We start from the raw sequence: 17,818 nt of genomic DNA on the forward strand, positions 1-17,818 counted from the left end.
TAGTGATCAGAGTTCTTAAGGCTTTCCAAATGACTATATGTACATATATTTGTATATGATAGCTTGATTATTGAAAAACATGACATTTAACAGATTATTTTAAACTATCCTTGTTTTACTTCTGGACTTGCTTCATTTTCTTTCACACATTCGGGATGCTTTAATGGTCATCTTTTATTTTACTTTTTTTGTTATGCACCTCAACTGCTACCTTCCCTCTCTATTCCCTTTCTCAGTAATGAAAAAAAAAATACAGTCTTTGTAACAAAGAAGCATAGTGAAGTAAAACAAATCTACACATTTTGATGTCCAGAAATCTTTGGACAAAACCTTTTTATCTTTTACTCCCTTTGTCAGGAGATGGGAAGCATGCTTCTCTAGGGTGATGATAAGTTATGTATACAACAAAGTTCTTAAATCTTACAGAAAACAGTTTTTTTTCTTAACAATGTTGTTTATTGCATGATTTCTTTTCTTGGTTAGTTCACTTCATTGGGTAGTGGAGGCCATGCAAATCTTCCCAGGTTTATCTCTCTAAAATTACCTCCTTCAATGTTTCTTAAGGATATAATATACTTCCATCCTTACCCTAGTACATCAAAGGATATGAAGAGGTAGTACTGAAAGATGAAATCAAAACAATCAACAACCATTTGAAAAAATTCTTCTGATCCCTATAATTAGTGAAATGCAATTAAAATAACTTTGAGGTTCTACATCACACTCATCAGATAGGGAAAGATGACATAAAAGAAAAATTACACTTGTTAGAGAGGCTATGGGAAGGATGCACATTGGTTCACTTTGGAGTTGTGGATTGGTCCCACCATTTTAGAAAACAATTTGTTTTCTAAACTCTCCAAGTTACCAAACTGTGCTTTATTCTTTCTTCCAGTATTACCACTAGTAGGTCCTTACCCTAAAGAGATAAAAGAAAAGAAGACCAACATGGACTAAAATACTCAGAGCAGTTCTTTGTTGTAGGAGATAGCTAGAAATTAAAAGGATATGCCTAACAGGAAATGACTGAATCTTGGAATAATTTTAAGAGATGGTGGTGAGGAGGATGTAAATTTCTAGATACGGATGGTTTTATATGTATTCATACACCAGGAAAGGAGGTGACCTATACAGTTCAGGGAAAATTTAGGGGAACAATTTCTCCAGAATGGAGAATGTGTGAAAAGGTGTAATGTAAAATAAGTCTCAAAAATGTAGTTGGGTACCTAATTTGAGAGGTCTAAACAATGGTGGTCAGTGAAGATCGTTGAATAAAGAACATATGCCTTGGGAATATTAATTTGGAAGCTATATAGATAATGGATTGATAAATAGATAATAGAATCAAGGAGAACATTTAGGCTACTACAGTATCGAGGAGACAGATGATGAGAGCCTGAACATGGTAGATGTTTGACTGGAGAGGTGGGTTATACACAGTGTGAAGATGTTGTGGAAGAAGATTTAACTAGTTAAGAATTAGTTGAATATTGGGTTTGGGGAAGAGAGAGCAGTCAAAAATGACCCCAAGGTTGCGTACCTGGGTTATTGGGAAAACAAGGGAAGTTCAAAGGAGAGGTGGGATTTTTTGGGAAATATATCAATATACCTCTGTAGAAAATTTTCTTTATTGTACTCCAAACACTAATAATATTTAAATGAATTTGAAATTAATAGTATGATGCAACATTATCCTTGTGAGCATATCCCAATTTAGTGAGGTGAGGATAATGCAAGAAATCTGAAGTTATGTTTTAAGGAAATCTTACATGTTCAGTATTTAAGTCATAATATGGTAATGTAAAATGGTTTCCTGTTTTTAAAAACTGTTTTATTAAAACTAAATGTCATGTTATTTTAATTTTGGTGTGATTTTTTTTGAATTACAGTCAATGAACTGGAACTTATCTCTTTTACTTTAGGCTTTCAGATAAACTTCTGTGAAAAGGCACAAAGTAAGCTATACATTTTATAGTTATGCTTCTTTTTTCATATCCATTTTGGTATTGGGAACGTGTCCACTGTTGTTTCAACTAACCAACCATAGTGATTCATAGAGCTTCCATTTTTCATTCTTTTATCAAGTAAAACTATTTTCTCTTAGGAGTTGTTATAAAACATTTTACCCCCTTTCAGCTAAACATGGAATATTGAACTAGATTAATAAAATAGAGGCATATGACATTTAAATTGCTGATATTAAATCACTTTTTAGCTAACCAGTTAAGAAACCCATTTATAGAAGTAAAAACGGTCTTTATAACAGACGGTACCTCAGAAATTGGCATAGATCAATTTTTTTATCTATAAACCAGTTTTTCTTAAAATTTGTAGCCATATCATAAAATTGATATTTAAATTCTTTTCATATAACCAAATAAAGAAGTGTAAATATTCTCTTTCAATTTTTATTTTAATTTAATTAATTTAAAACCCTTACCTTCCATCTTGGAATCAGTACTGTGTATTGGTAAGGTCTAGGGAGGGGAGGGGTCGTTTCAAGTGAGGTGCCCAGGGCCACAAAGCTAGGAAGTGTCTGAGGCCAGATTTGAATTTAGGACCTCCCATCTCTAGGCCTGGTTCTCAATTCACTGAACCACCCAGCTACCCCTTCTGTATTTTTTTATAAAACCCCAAAAAAGAAACTAAGGAGAATCTTTAGATTTGAATTTTAAACTGTCCGTTATGTAAAATGTTCTTTTTATAGTGCTTTTATATATAAATTCTTAAAATAAAAAAATCATAATTCTTAAAATAATGAACTACTTAATCAAGATCAGTAGAAGAAACTATCTTCAAAATAGACCTTTCTCTGGGTAATTCTCCACTTATACAATGGTTTAGAAATAGAATATAGCATTAGATATTGAGACTATTTCCCCCTACCCCATCTCACCCAAATGCAGAAGATATGTATATGATGCATAAAATGCATATGATATGTAAAACTTTTAAATATATTTTTATAAGTGTTATATATGTAGTTATTGTATATTATCCCTTTTCTGATACTTTCAGTTTTTAACATTTCAAATTAAAACTTTAATGCACTTTAAAAAAAAACAAAGCATTTTTATACATACAAATCCAGTTTTAAGTAAACAACTCAACACTTTTCATCATCCCTTAAGACAAGTCACACTCAAGCTTTACTGTATGATCTTTAGCTAATACAACCTATTCCCCTCCTTCCTACTCCTCATTTTGTCCTATAAGGGTAGTTAAAATTTTCCTTTTGCACAGGAAGTTTTTTAAAAGCATTTTACATTTTATTCTGTCAAGAACACCAAGAAGCTAGATGAAAGGTCTTAAAAATGTTTTTGCCAAAATCTGGCAAGATATTTTAAACAGAAATATTGTCTCATTGGACTCTTAAGTATGAACAACCCAGGGGGCAGCTGGGTAGCACAGTGGATTGAGAACCAGTCCTAGAGACGGGAGGTCCTAGGTTCAAATCTGGCTTCAGCCACTTCCCAGCTGTGTGACCCTGGGCAAGTCACTTGACCCCCATTGCCTAGCCCTTACCACTCTTCTGCCTTGGAGCCAATACACAGTATTGACTCCAAGACGGAAGGTAAGGGTTTAAAAAAAAAAAAGTATGAACAACCCATTCATCTGTGCTACTGGACTTTGTTGTTATGGGACAGGGTGATTGCAGATGGTTGTCATTCAATAGCACCTCCTACTCCCTTCCCCTATAATTATGAGTTGCATAGTATATAGGGCATCAAGTATAGAGTCCGGAAGACCTGAGTTCAAATCTTTTCTCATATACTTACTACTAGTGTAATCCAGGGCAAGGCACTTTAATGTTAATGTCTCAATTTCATTATCTGAAAAAGGAGAGGATTGGACTAGTTGTCTTCTACAGGCCCTTCCAGTTCTAAATCTCTGATCCTACGACTAAGTTGGGTACTGTGCAAACCAGAAAAGCCCTGGGAGCAGCAAAACCAGTTAATTTCCAGAGTTATTCCATGGAAGAGGCATATTATTTATGGCCACTTCCAAAATTAACCTTTACAACATTTACCAATTCCTTTACCCTGAGCTCTTCATTTTTATAAGGGATCTCTTCTTTCAGTGTTTTTTTTCCTTTTCTTCCAGATCTCCAATATCTTTGATGCTAAGTGAGTTAGTTTTTTTTCATAATTTCCTTTTGGTATATCTCTAAATTAGCTTTACATTAAGTATGGGCACTGGGCTTAGTGCTGGGGTTATATAGAAAGGTACAAAATAGTCCCCGATCTCAATAAGTATTTATTAGAGTGGAGATAGCATTATATATAAATAGTTAGGCATGTAAAAGACAAACAGTAGATAAAAGTAATCTGAAAGCATTAGCTGGGGTTGGGAAAGATCTCTAGTAGAAAATGGCATTTGAACTGAGTGTTGGAGAAAGTCGGGGAAAGTAAGAAATGTAAGTGAAGGGTCAGAACATTTCAGTCACAGGAGACAACCATACAAAAACATGGAGTACTGAGATAAATGTCTTGTTCTGGGAAGTACAAGTTGACCCATGTTACTGGACAGAGTGTGTAGAAGCAGAATGGGATGTAAAAGGGCTGGAAAGATAGGGAAGGGGCCAAGATATGAATAAAATCTGCAGACCTAAGAGCTGATTTTAGAGCTGATGCAGAGTGAGTAGACAGTGAAGTGATAGGGACAGAACAGTCCCTATCTTTTAGAAAAATAATACAAATAATACCATCAGTTCTCTAGAGTGGTATTTTATGGGTTGCTTTAGCTTGCATCATTTTTAAAGTATGTGTCCCTGCAAACATTTCTTTTTGGAGGTAGGCCTGTTGAACTCTTTAAATTGACATAATTTTGTTTTGAAAAATTAAAAAGTCAAATTTAATTTTCACAAGGAAAACAATTTCTCATTGTACTTTGGAAGATAGATATAGTTTTCTTCTTCTTCTTGTTGGTCAAAATCATACACAATATTGTTATTCCTTCAGACTTACAATTCATTCAGAGTACATCATCTAAAAATAAGGAATTTGAAAGATCATCATCTATCTTTTTAGGTATTTGAAATTCTGAAAACATTAATTTTATAACCTGGTATAACTGAACTCCAAAGTTTCTATAGTTATTTTGAGCGTATGGAAAATTATAAAGCTAAACAAAAAATCTCCACATCCTTTTCCCTTTCCCCCTCAGTAAACCCCTTCAAATTAAAATTTTTGTTCAGTATTATATCTCCTTTTTAAGAGACGGTCTATAAAACCAAATGCTTAGAAACACTGCTGAAAACTCATGGTAAAATGATACTGTATAATAGTTTAAAATGACTTATAAGACATTTTTAATGACTAATGGAAGCTCTGAAGTTTTTTTCATTGTTTGACTTTCATATAACTTCTGTTCATTATGTTGTTGTGTTACTCAATTTTAAAAAACACCACAGTCATCTATGTAGTTTGAGGATTGCACAATTTTTTTCTGGGTTCTAAATTTCTTTAAAAGTTCAGAAAAGTTCATTGAATGTCTCATTTTGTAAACACTTTTATATGTGGATATAGATGTATTTTTGCTCATATTTAATAAGTCTTATAGGCATAATGTCAAAAGACACTAATAAATACTTTTCTGACACTGAAATTTTTGTGAAATTGGAATGTCAGGTGTGTTAAACAAGTTTAAAATTCTAAAACACTTTCAGAAAAAAATTATGTAGAATCCTTAAAATTGATATTATGATGGTTTGGTCAATTGCTGTTTAAGAATATGCTGCTATTGCTTATAAAGATGCATATATGGTTTGTGATGGAATTGGATTATCACATAACGGCATTCAGAGCAATGTGGCTAATTTTTGCATCTCAATTCTTTTGCAATTTGCTTTTTGCTTTAACTTATAAAATCACAATTCTTTAGTGCATTGATTCCCAACCATTGGCCTTTGGATTATTGCAAGGACTCTGTGAATCCTTAAATTAGCAGACCTACTTTCTGCATATTTAATAAATGTCTTGCACATACATGTGATACTAGATACTATATATATATGCTATTATGAGTAATAAAATTAAAATCCACATAAAAGCATTACTGGATTTCTAGCTTTTTGCCATTATTTTCTTAATCCCTGAATATTAATAGTATAACTACTATTATTTGGGGGAGTAATTTGTTTTAACTTAAAAAAAGTCATACTCAATTTGGGAACTATTGCTTTAGATAAATGGATATTTAAATTCAGATTTTCAGATGTATGTAAAAAAGAAGTTAGATAAAATTTTCTCAGGTGCACTTTTCCCTATTTTACAAATTATATGTCTTTCGTATTGGATGAGAATTGTGCACTGTTATGAATGCATTAGAAATTTCTCATTTAATGTGCAGTTTTGAGAGTAAATTAAGTGCAATTAACTTATGAATAAGTGATAATGTTTTTGATTTTGTCTGTGAATTTAAGAACAGATTGGTTTTCCCACAAAATGTTGCATTTTTATTTATATATTAATAGATTTATAAGTTTGTTTTTTTTTTAACTCTTACCTTAGAATTAGTACTGGTAGTATCTAAGGCAGAAGAGTTGTAGGGGCCAGGCAATGGGAATTAAGTGACTTGCCCAGGGTCACATAAGGGTTTTGTTTTTCATGTTTCATTTAATTAGGAATCTGACTACTGATTTAAGAAAAATCTTTTGAAAATTTACAATCAGTGGACAATTTAGAATTTTGGGGAAAAATGTGCCTTATTAGTTGGTAATATTGGCATATGAACAGCTTGTTTCTGTAAATGTTAAAAACTGTAAAAACCAAACTACTGTAAAGGTTTTAGCCAAATTGTAAAGATTATTTTAGTGTTTTGACTTAAAATCTAAATAAGTGGTCGCCATGGGAAATTCCCAAATATGAAAAATACCCAGGTCAGCTGGGGATTTATGGAGATTTTAATTAATATAAATGAAGGCATTAAGGGAAGGAGAGAGCAAGAGAGAGAGAGGAGAGAGAGCGAGAGAAAATAATTAAAATTAAATTAAAATAATTAATAAAATACTTGGGGGAGCAATATAGAAAACCACTAGTATGTTATAAAGCTGTCATAATTTCAAGGCCCAACAATTGGTAAATATTTAGTGATTATGTTTTTTTGTTATGCTTATTTTATGCTTTAAACTTCCTTAAATCATGACAGTCTTCTTTAGCTTAATTTAGAATTACCTTGGTTTTTGGATTTCAAGGAGTCCTTGAAAGTTAATGCGGAATTTTTTTTCATCTTATCTTCATTATATGCTAATTGGAATTTGGAATTTTCTTTAAATACATGTGTAGACCACAAACAACCACTGTGAAACAAAGTTATTTTCTTGAGTACATCAAGAAGAAAGAAATTCTTATTTTTTTTATCATAGGAATTCTTAAATATATATTAAGAGTTAGATAATATGAAAATAAGACTTCATAAATATAATTCCTTTCAGGTAATTAGGCTTTTTTTGTTTTAATTATAGGTTTTGTGAATATTTTCTTTCTCCAAATTTTAAAATTATGTACTTCACCACCACTACCACAAAACATTTAAATAAGTTCATGAAAAAATATGAGCACATTGTTTAAAAAATGTAAATTATATATGTGTGCTGACATAAATGCTCTCCTTTTGACTTTCATTTGGATTTGTTTTACTTTTAATACTTTTTCTCTTGATTTTGTGGCTGTTATTTTTAAAATGTAATTATAATGTAATTACCATTTGGGTGATCTTTTTTTTTTTTTTAATATATTTTATTTGATCATTTCCAAGCATTATTCGTTAAAGACATAGATCATTTTCTTTTCCTCCCCCACCCCCCCCCCCCACCCCTCATAGCCGACGCGTAAGTCCACTGGGCATTAGATGTTTTCTTGATTTGAACCCATTGCTTTGTTGATAGTATTTGCATTAGAGTGTTCATTTAGAGTCTATCCTCTGTCATGTCCCCTCAACCTCTGTATTCAGGCAGTTGCTTTTTCTCGGTGTTTCCACTCCCATAGTTTATCGTTTGCTTATGAATGGTGTTTTTTTCTCCTGGGTCCCTGCAAGTTGTTCAGGGACATTACACCACCACTAATGGAGAAGTCCATTACGTTCGATGATACCACAGTGTGTTTGTCTCTGTGTACAATGTTCTCCTGGTTCTGCTCCTCTCGCTCTGCATCACTTCCTGGAGGTTGTTCCAGTCTCCATGGAACTTCTCCACTTTATTATTCCTTTTAGCACAATAGTACTCCATCACCAACATATACCACAGTTTGTTCAGCCATTCCCCAATTGATGGGCATCCCCTCATTTTCCAGTTTTGGGCCACCACAAAGAGCGCAGCTATGAATATTTTTGTACAAGTCTTTGTGTCCATTATCTCTTTGGGGTACAGACCCAGCAGTGCTATGGCTGGGTCAAAGGGTAGATATTCTTTTAGCACCCTTTGGACATAGTTCCAAATTGCCCTCCAGAATGGTTGGATCAGTTCACAGCTCCACCAGCAATGAATTAATGTCCCTATTTTGCCACATCCCCTCCAGCATTCATTACTTTCCTTTGCTGTTATGTTAGCCAATCTGCTAGGTGTGAGGTGATACCTCAGAGTTGTTTTGATTTGCATCTCTCTGATTATAAGAGATGTAGAACACTTCTTCATGTGCTTGTTAATAGTTTTGATTTCTTTATCTGAGAACTGCCTATCCATTTCCCTTGCCCATTTATCAATTGGAGAATGGCTTGATTTTGTGTACAATTGATTTAGCTCATTATAAATATGAGTAATTAAACCTTTGTCAGAGGTTTCTATGAAGATTTTTTCCCAATTTGTTGTTTCCCTTCTGATTTTAGTTATATTGGTTTTGTTTGTACAAAAGCTTTTTAGTTTGATGTAGTCAAAATTATTTATTTTACATTTTGTGATTCTTTCTATATCTTGCTTGGTTTTAAAGCCTTTCCCCTCCAAAAGGTCTGACATGTATACTATTCTGTGTTTACCCAATTTACTTATGGTTTCCTTCTTTCTGTTTAAGTCACTCACCCATTTTGAATTTATCTTGGTGTAGGGTGTGAGGTGTTGATCTATTCCTAGTCTCTCCCACACTGTCTTCCAATTTTCCCAGCAGTTTTTATCGAATAGTGGATTTTTGTCCCAAAAGCTGGGATCTTTGGGTTTATCGTATACTGTCTTGCTGAGGTCGCTTTCCCCCAGTCTATTCCACTGATCTTCCTTTCTGTTTCTTATCCAGTACCAAATTGTTTTGATGACTGCTGCTTTGTAATATAGTTTTAGGTCAGGGACTGCAAGGCCCCCATCATATGTGTTTTTTTTCATTATTTCCCTGGATATCCTTGATCTTTTGTTCTTCCAAATGAACTTTGTTATGGTTTTTTCTAAATCAGTGAAGAAGTATTTTGGTAGTTCAATGGGTATGGCACTAAATAGATAAATAAGTTTGGGTAGGATGGTCATTTTTATTATATTGGCTCGTCCTATCCATGAGCAGTTAATGTTTTTCCATTTGTTCAAGTCTAGTTTTAGTTGTGTGGCGAGTGTTTTGTAGTTGTGTTCATATAGTTCCTGTGTTTGTCTTGGGAGGTAGATTCCTAGGTATTTTATTTTGTCTAAGGTGATTTTGAATGGGATTTCTCTTTCTAGTTTTTGCTGCTGAGCTGTGTTGGAGATATATAGAAAAGCTGATGATTTATGTGGGTTTATTTTGTATCCTGCAACTTTGCTAAAGTTGTTGATTATTTCAATTAGCTTTTTGGTTGAATCTCTAGGATTCTTTAAGTAGACCATCATGTCATCCGCAAAGAGTGATAACTTGGTCTCCTCCTTGCCTATTTTGATGCCTTCAATTCCTTTATCTTCTCTAATTGCTACTGCTAGTGTTTCTAGTACAATGTCAAATAGTAGAGGTGATAATGGGCATCCTTGTTTCACTCCTGATCTTATTGGGAATGCATCTAGTTTATCCCCATTGCAGATGATATTAGCTGTTGGTTTTAGATATATACTGTTTATTATTTTTAGGAATGACCCTTCTATTCCTATGCTTTCTAGTGTTTTTAATAGGAATGGGTGTTGTATTTTATCAAAGGCTTTTTCTGCATCTATTGAAATAATCATGTGATTCTTGCTAGTTTGCTTGTTGATGTGGTCAATTATGTGGATGGTTTTCCTAATGTTGAACCAGCCCTGCATCACTGGTATGAATCCTACTTGATCATGGTGAATGATCCTTCTGATCACTTGCTGGAGTCTTTTTGCTAGTATCCTATTTAAGATTTTTGCATCTATATTCATTAGGGAGATTGGCCTATAGTTTTCTTTCTCTGTTTTTGACCTGCCTGGTTTTGGAATCAGTACCATGTTTGTGTCGTAAAAGGAGTTTGGTAGAACTCCCTCTTTGCTTATTATGTCAAATAGTTTGTATAGTATTGGGATTAACTGTTCTCTGAATGTTTGATAGAATTCACAGGTGAATCCATCAGGCCCTGGGGACTTTTTCTTAGGAAGTTCTTTGATGGCTTGTTGGATTTTAATTTCTGATATGGGATTATTTAGGAATTCTATTTCCTCTTCTGTTAGTCTAGGCAGTTTGTATTTTTGTATATATTCATCCATTTCTCCTAAATTGGTGTATTTATTGCCATATAATTGGGCAAAGTAATTTCTAATGATTGCCTTAATTTCCTCCTCATTGGAGGTGCTGTCCCCCTTTTCATCTTTAATGCTGTGAATTTGCTTTTCTTCCTTCCTTTTTTTAACTAGATTGACCAGTACCTTGTCTATTTTGTTTGTTTTTTCAAAGTACCAGCTTCTTGTCTCATTTATTAAATCAATAGTTCTATCACTTTCAATTTTATTAATTTCTCCCTTAATTTTTAGGATTTCTAATTTGGTTTTCTGCTGGGGGTTTTTAATTTGATCGCTTTCCAGTTTTTTCATTTGCATTTCCAATTGATTGATCTCTGCTCTCCCTTGTTTGTTAATATAAGCATTCAGGGATATGAATTTACCTCTGATTACCGCTTTGGCTGCATCCCAAAAGGTTTGAAAGGATGTTTCGCCATTGTCATTTTCCTCGATGAAATTATTAATTGTTTCTATGATTTCTTCTTTAACTAAACGGTTTTGGAGTATCATATTGTTTAATTTCCAATTGGTTTTAGATTTGGTTTTCCATGTACCATTACTAATCATTATTTTTATTGCCTTGTGATCTGAGAAGGCTGCATTCATTATTTCTGCTTTTCTGCATTTGTGTGCTATGTTTCTGTGACCTAATGTATGGTCAATTTTTGTGAATGTGCCATGTGGTGCTGAGAAGAAGGTGTATTCCTTTTTATCCCTATTTATTTTTCTCCATATGTCTATTAATTCTAATTTTTCTAAGATTTCATTCACTTCTTTTACCTCTTTCTTATTTATTTTTTGATTTGATTTATCTAAATTTGATAATGGTTGGTTTAAGTCTCCCACTAGTATGGTTTTATTGTCTATTTCTTCCTTCAATTCTCCTAGTTTCTCCATTAGAAATTTGGGTGCTATATTATTTGGTGCATACATATTGATTAATTATATTTCCTCATTGTCTATAGTCCCTTTTAACAAAATATAATTACCTTCCCTATCCCTTTTGATCAGGTCTATTTTTGCATTGGCTTTATCAGATATCATGATTACCACTCCTGCCTTCTTTCTATCAGTTGAAGCCCAGAAGGTCTTACTCCATCCTTTAATTCTGACCTTGTGGGTGTCAACCCGCCTCATGTGTGTTTCTTGAAGACAACATATGGTAGGGTTTTGGATTCTAATCCATTCTGCTATTCGGCTACGTTTTATGGGTGAGTTCATCCCATTCACGTTCAAAGTTATGATTGTCATTTGTGGACTCCCTGGCATTTTGATTGCCTTCCCTAATTCTAACCTTTTCTTCTTCGGCTCTACCTTTTAGTCCAGTGATTTACTTTGAAACAGTCCCCCTTGTCCCCTCCCTTGATGTTTCCCTTTTTAGTCCCTCCCTTTTTGTTCCCTCCCCCTCCCCCCTCTCTTTCCCTCCCTTTTTGTTCTCCCTCTCCCCCTCCCCCCCCTTGGTTTTCTCTTCTCCTTACCCTTGTTGGGTAAGATAGAATTCAAGATCCCAATGGATCTGGATGTTTTTCCCTCTCAGAGTTGATTTCCCTGAGATTGAGGTTTAAGTAAACCCCCCCCCCCCTTCCTCTCCTTCTTATAGGAGTTTTCTTCCCCTCCCCTTCCCATGTGAATCTTTGTGTGAGAACGATTATTCTATTTGGTCTTTCTTTACCCCCTATTTATACATTACATTTTCCCCACATGTTAGTATACATAGGTTGATATAAATGTAGTCCTTATAGAAGAGAGTTTGAGTAAAAGAAGAAGATAACATTTTCCCCTTTCCTTAATATTTACCTTTTCAGGTATTCCTTGCTCTTTGATTTTCGGTATCAAACTTTCCACAGAGCTCTGGTCTTTTCTTTGCAAAAAGTTGGAAGTCTTCTATTTTGTTGAATGCCCATACTTTCCCTTGGAAGTATATAGTCAGTTTTGCTGGGTAGCTGATTCTTGGTTGGAGACCCAGCTCTCTTGCCTTTCTGAAGATCATGTTCCATGCCTTACGATCATTCAGAGTAGAACTTGCAAGGTCTTGGGTGACCCTGATTGGCATTCCTTTATATCTAAATTGTCTTTTTCTGGCTTCCTGTAGGATTTTTTCTTTTGTTTGATAGCTTTGGAATTTGGCAATTACATTCCTGGGAGTTGTCTTTTGGGGGTTTAGTGTAGAAGGTGTTCTGTGAGCTCTGTCAGTGGCTGTATTACCCCCTTGTTCTAGAATCTCTGGGCAATTTTCTTTGATTATATCTTGTATCACCATGTCCAGTTTGGTGTTTATTTCTGGCTTTTCTGGAAGTCCAATTATTCTTAAATTATCCCTTCTCCCCCTATTTTCCAGATCTATCACCTTGTCGGTGAGATATTTTATGTTCTCTTCTAATTTCTTGGTATTTTGGCTTTGCTTTATTGATTCTTGCTCTTTTACACGATCGTTGTCTTCCAGCTGCCTGATTCTGGCCTTTAAAGCCTGGTTTTCTTTTACAGTTTGGTCAAACTGGTTTTGTAGATGCGTGAATTTCTTTTGCATTATTTCCAACTTTTCCTCCCAGAAGGCTTCCATCTTTTTGGTCATTTCTGATTCAAATTCTTCATAGGTTTGTGGAGAGTTTCCATTTCCTTTGGAAGGTTTTGGAGCATTTTCTTTTATATTATCTTCTGTCTGCTCTGTATTTTGTATTTTGGCTCCATAGAATGTGTCCAAAGTCGCCCCTTTCTTCTTATTTTTCTTGGTATTTTGGGGCTTCTGTGGTTCTGTGGAGTTTGCCATTTCTGAATGTGGAGGATTAGTTTTTCTTGTCTCTGTCTGGTGTTCAGAGGCTTTAGTCCTGGGCAGATAGTTCTATGTGCTTTCCCTGGGTTAAACTGAATATGCCTCACTGGAACTGGAATGGAAGGGTCGGACCATGAGGCCACACTCTCCCCCCGGCTCGCTTTCCGGAAGTTGCCTTCAGAATCGCTGGCCGTGAGGCTGTTTCCTTGGCCTGCGGGGGGATGGGCTGCAGCTTTCCCAAGCTCTGGGCAAGGACTTTCACTGAGACTTGGATAGCAGGATCCAGCCCGTGAGGCTGAATTGCCCGCCCTGAGGGTTGCTGTTGTTTCGATCAGCTCTCTGCAGCGGAAGCCCCAGGCAGTAACTTTCACCGGGACTGTAGAAGGCCCTGAGGGTTCTGCTCTCTGAGCCCTGCCGGGCTGCGGCTTCCGGGAGCCTTGGACTCTGTGCTCCTACCCCTGAGGTCCGAGTGATCTCGGGTTCTGGCTTTTAAGGGGAGCCGTACCTTTTGAACCGGGTCGAGGTCCAGGAGGAGGGTTCCCAGGGTCTGTGCTGTTGATCGTTTTGAATTCCGGCGCCTTAGGAGCTTATCGTTTGAGATCGGTCGGGAAGGCATTTGGGTGATCTTTCATAATTTTATTGTATTGATTTTATTATTTTATTAAACCCTTACTTTCCAACTTAGAATCAGTACTATGTATTGGTTCCAAGGCAGAAGAGTGGTAAGGGCTAGGCAATGGGGGCTAAGTGACTTGCCCAGGGTCACACAGCTGGGAAGTGTCTGAGACCAGATTTGAACCTAGGACCTCCCGTCTCTAGACCTGGTTCTCAATACACTGAGCTACCCCGCTGCCCACTGCTTTTATTTTTATTTTAAAAATTTTTCCTTATCCTCTTTCATTTGATTTTTGAGGTCTTAAAAAAACTCTTCCAAAAGCTCTTTTTGAGTTTGTGGCCATTTATTTTATTCACTGGTTTTGAAGTAGGTGTTTTTACTTCACTGTTATCTGAGTTTGAGCTGAAGTCTTCTCTTGTCCTCATAGAGCTATATAGCAATCTTGAAGCATTCACTCTTGTTTGGAATTGAATATATGCAGTGGTAGCTATAAATTATAGAGGGGTAGAACATATAGAAAGTTTTAAAGCAAGATTGTCTAATATCAATTTTTCAGGGAAAGGAAATAGTTGTGAAGTCAAAGGGAAGATATAGTGTATTAATTTTTTTTTTTTAAAAACCCTTGCCTTCCGTCTTGGAGTCAGTACTGTGTATTGGATCCAATGCAGAAAAGTGATAAGGGCTAGGCAATGGGGGTTAAGGCCTGACTCTCTAGGTCTGGCTCTCAATTTACTGAGCCATACAGCTGCCCCCCATATAGTGTATTAATGAAGAATAATTGTGAAATGATTCTTGGCTTCCTTTGGGCCCCAAATACCCAGAACCCTCTCAAAATATAAAATGCTCCATTAAACTTTCCAGAGAACTAAACAACTTTGGAGTTGGAATTGATATCAATAGTCATCTAGTTTTAAGTCATAATTTTCTATTTGAATTCATTGAGTTGTTGTTATATAGAGCATCTTTCCATATTTTCCATAACAATTGTGAGATACTTTATGAAAAATGCTACCAATTTGGTAAGCATGTAAAAAAAATTAGTATGGTATGACCTGTTTTTTTAAAAAAAAATATGTTTTCTCTGAAATTATTGCTTTTTTCTAGATATACACTTAACCATTTCTTTAATGATGCATTCTAAAAATTTTCCAGGAATTCAACTAAAGATCATAGAACATTCTTTTTCTTTCTTTGAAAATTGAGATTTGTTCAGGGCAGCTAGGTACTCTATTATCTAATTACTTATTTGAAGCATCAGTTACTATTATTTTTTGTGATACTGCTAATTTTTTTATTCTCATGTTACCCATTTCCCCTTGTTAATGTGCTATTGCTTATCTCTTACACATTAATTTTATTAAAAAAAATAAAACCAACCATACCTTCTGTCTTAGAATCAATACTGTGTAAGAGCAGTAAGGGCTAGGTAATGGGGGTTAAGTGACTTCTTTGCTCAGTGTGATACAGGTAAGAAGTGTCTGAGGCCAAATCTGAACCTGGAACCCTGGTTCTCAATCCATGAGCTGCCTAACTGCTCTCCACATATCTTTTTGAAATTTAAGTAGGTTGATGAGTTCTCTGTGCATCAACATAGGTATCTTCAGACAAATCCCATTTTTTTTCTTAACAGAATTCCTTTTGAAAAGAGTTCACTTATTGAGAATATTCAATTATTTTTCAGCTGATTTTCTGTGAAGAATTTTGCAAAGAACCTTGTCTGTTTATTTACTATGCAAACTCAAACTGAAAATTTGGAGAGGATCAGAGATTTCCCTAACTTTTTTTTTTGTTTGTTTGTTAAATCTTTACCTTCTGTTTTAGAATCAATACTCTGTATTAGTTCCAAGGCAGAACAGTGGTAAGCTTTGGCAGTGGGGCTTAAGTGACTTGCCCAGTGTTACATAGCTAGAGGACGAGTCCAGAATTGAACCCAGAATGTCTCCCATCTCTAGGCCTAGTTCTCATTCATAGCTGCCCCCCTTTCCCAACTTTTAAAATCAGATTTTAAAAGGAAAGTAAATTTTTTCCCCTTGTATATGACTGCTTGCCAATCTAAAATGAAATAATCTTAAAGGCACAATCTGGCAGTCACCCGGTGTTCTGGATAATATATTTCAAATGGTTTAAAGGGAGGATAGGTGGGATATAGAAGCTCTGGTCATGGTCATGCCAACATTTAGAAAAATGCAGCATGGCTTTAAAGGTCTTTTTTTGGTAATGTTTATAACTATTAGGACTTTCATGCCTCCAAATGAAGCCTTCTTTCTTTATTGAAATATATTACATGTTCCACTTTCCAGAGCAGAACCTCTTTTTGCATTTGAAAATGAGAGAATTTCATGAATTTATGTGTCATTATACTTTATGTAAGAATGCTAGACACATTTTTTAGTGACATGCTGGTAATACTTTGTCATTTGTAGGTGTTGATCTATTGGGGGTTTTAATTGCCCTTCTGCTCCCATATTCCTCAAAAGTTTGCACGAACAAGTGAGTTAGATCTTTGCTTCTCTTCATGGCACCTCTTCCTTTTTTTTCCCTCTTGACCCAAAGTAACAGTACTTTTCAACCTTATTAAACTATAATAAACACAATTTTGCCATTTCTTGATCATCTTTAGAAGTATTAGAAATGTTCCTTATAATTTTGCTTTTATTTGAAGATATTCTGTGCTTCATTATGACCTAGAATAGCATTGAGGTTATGGGAGTGCATTGTTGCAGTATGTGTTCAGAAGCTATACTGGAAGAATTCTAGTCAGAATTGGGAGTGAAATTATAGTCATTTAAATTAGTTGTCTGGTTCTTTTTGAAGAAGGCAATGGTATTGTGGAAGGACTATGATAATGAATAGATAATGTTGTTGTTGTTGGTTGTCTCTCGAACCGAGGATGATGATTGTCTTTGTGCGTTTTTGTGCACAAAGACACCTGTGCATGAAGATTTAAGTGGAAAAGTTGATGCACAGAGACAGTCCCACTCCCTCGGCATTGGAAGCCTGGGTCCAGTGGCACGAAAAGTCGTTACACCTGGAGACTTCCTCAGCTGCATTGGATGGCCATGTTGTCTTTTGTGCTCCATCACGCCCTAAGCACTCCACAGTGCCTTGCTGCATCGCCATTTCAGCCTTTGAACCTTCTTGTTGGTTTCTTCTGCCTGTTCCGCCGAAGCAGTCTTCACATGCTGGGTGAGCAAAGCCCTAGTTCACCAGGGGTTGACGTTGACCTGATGGCTACCCTCACAAGGTTTAGTTGGCCTGTCTTTAGAAGCCATTGCCTGGGGTGTGGCCGCTGCCGCATGCTAGCAGCTACTAGGAGCCACAAGTGAGAGCTGGGTGTCAGGTGAGGGTCAGTGGCTGGAGAGCTGCCCTAGAAGGGCATGACAAGCCCTCCATACCAGAGATATTACCCCTCCCTGAGCACCCCATACACCCCTAATAGATATATTGTGTATAGATATAGAATAGATAATAGTGGCCTCAAAAATACTTGGAATCCTCTTTTCTCTGCCATGTACCAGTTGTGTGATTGTGGGCAAGTCACTTAACCTCTCAGTGTCTGAGACAACTTTTTAAGACTATAAATTACAGAAAAGATGCTAATTTATGTTGGTTGTGGGAATTTCTATATTTCTTACTCTACAGAATGTTTTATTTAAAGTTGAATGATGCTACCCAAATTAATTTACCTATTCAGCGCCATACCTATCAAACTACCAAAAAACTTTTTTATAGAATCAGAAAAAATTATAACAAAGTTCATCTGGAAGGACAAAAGATCAAGAATAACAAAGAAACTAATGGAAAAAAAATGTGAAGG

The 17,818-nt window shown here is 35.5% G+C and overlaps 1 protein-coding gene across 2 annotated transcripts in view; it reads left to right on the top strand.

The window, feature by feature from the left end:
- The window catches only part of MAP2K4 (mitogen-activated protein kinase kinase 4), a 232,055-nt gene that overhangs the window by 42,862 nt on the left and 171,375 nt on the right, over positions 1 to 17,818 (top strand). The window contains exon 2 of one of the 2 annotated variants that reach the window (XM_007483371.3): positions 1,923 to 1,955. The exons of the other annotated variant lie outside the window; for it this stretch is intronic. Coding sequence (XP_007483433.1) covers positions 1,923 to 1,955 — 33 coding nt within the window. The remainder of the gene's footprint in view (positions 1 to 1,922; positions 1,956 to 17,818) is intronic. 2 annotated transcript variants of the gene reach the window in all.

The sequence above is a fragment of the Monodelphis domestica genome, chromosome 2 (assembly GCF_027887165.1).
Source record: "Monodelphis domestica isolate mMonDom1 chromosome 2, mMonDom1.pri, whole genome shotgun sequence".
Lineage (NCBI taxonomy): Eukaryota > Metazoa > Chordata > Mammalia > Didelphimorphia > Didelphidae > Monodelphis > Monodelphis domestica.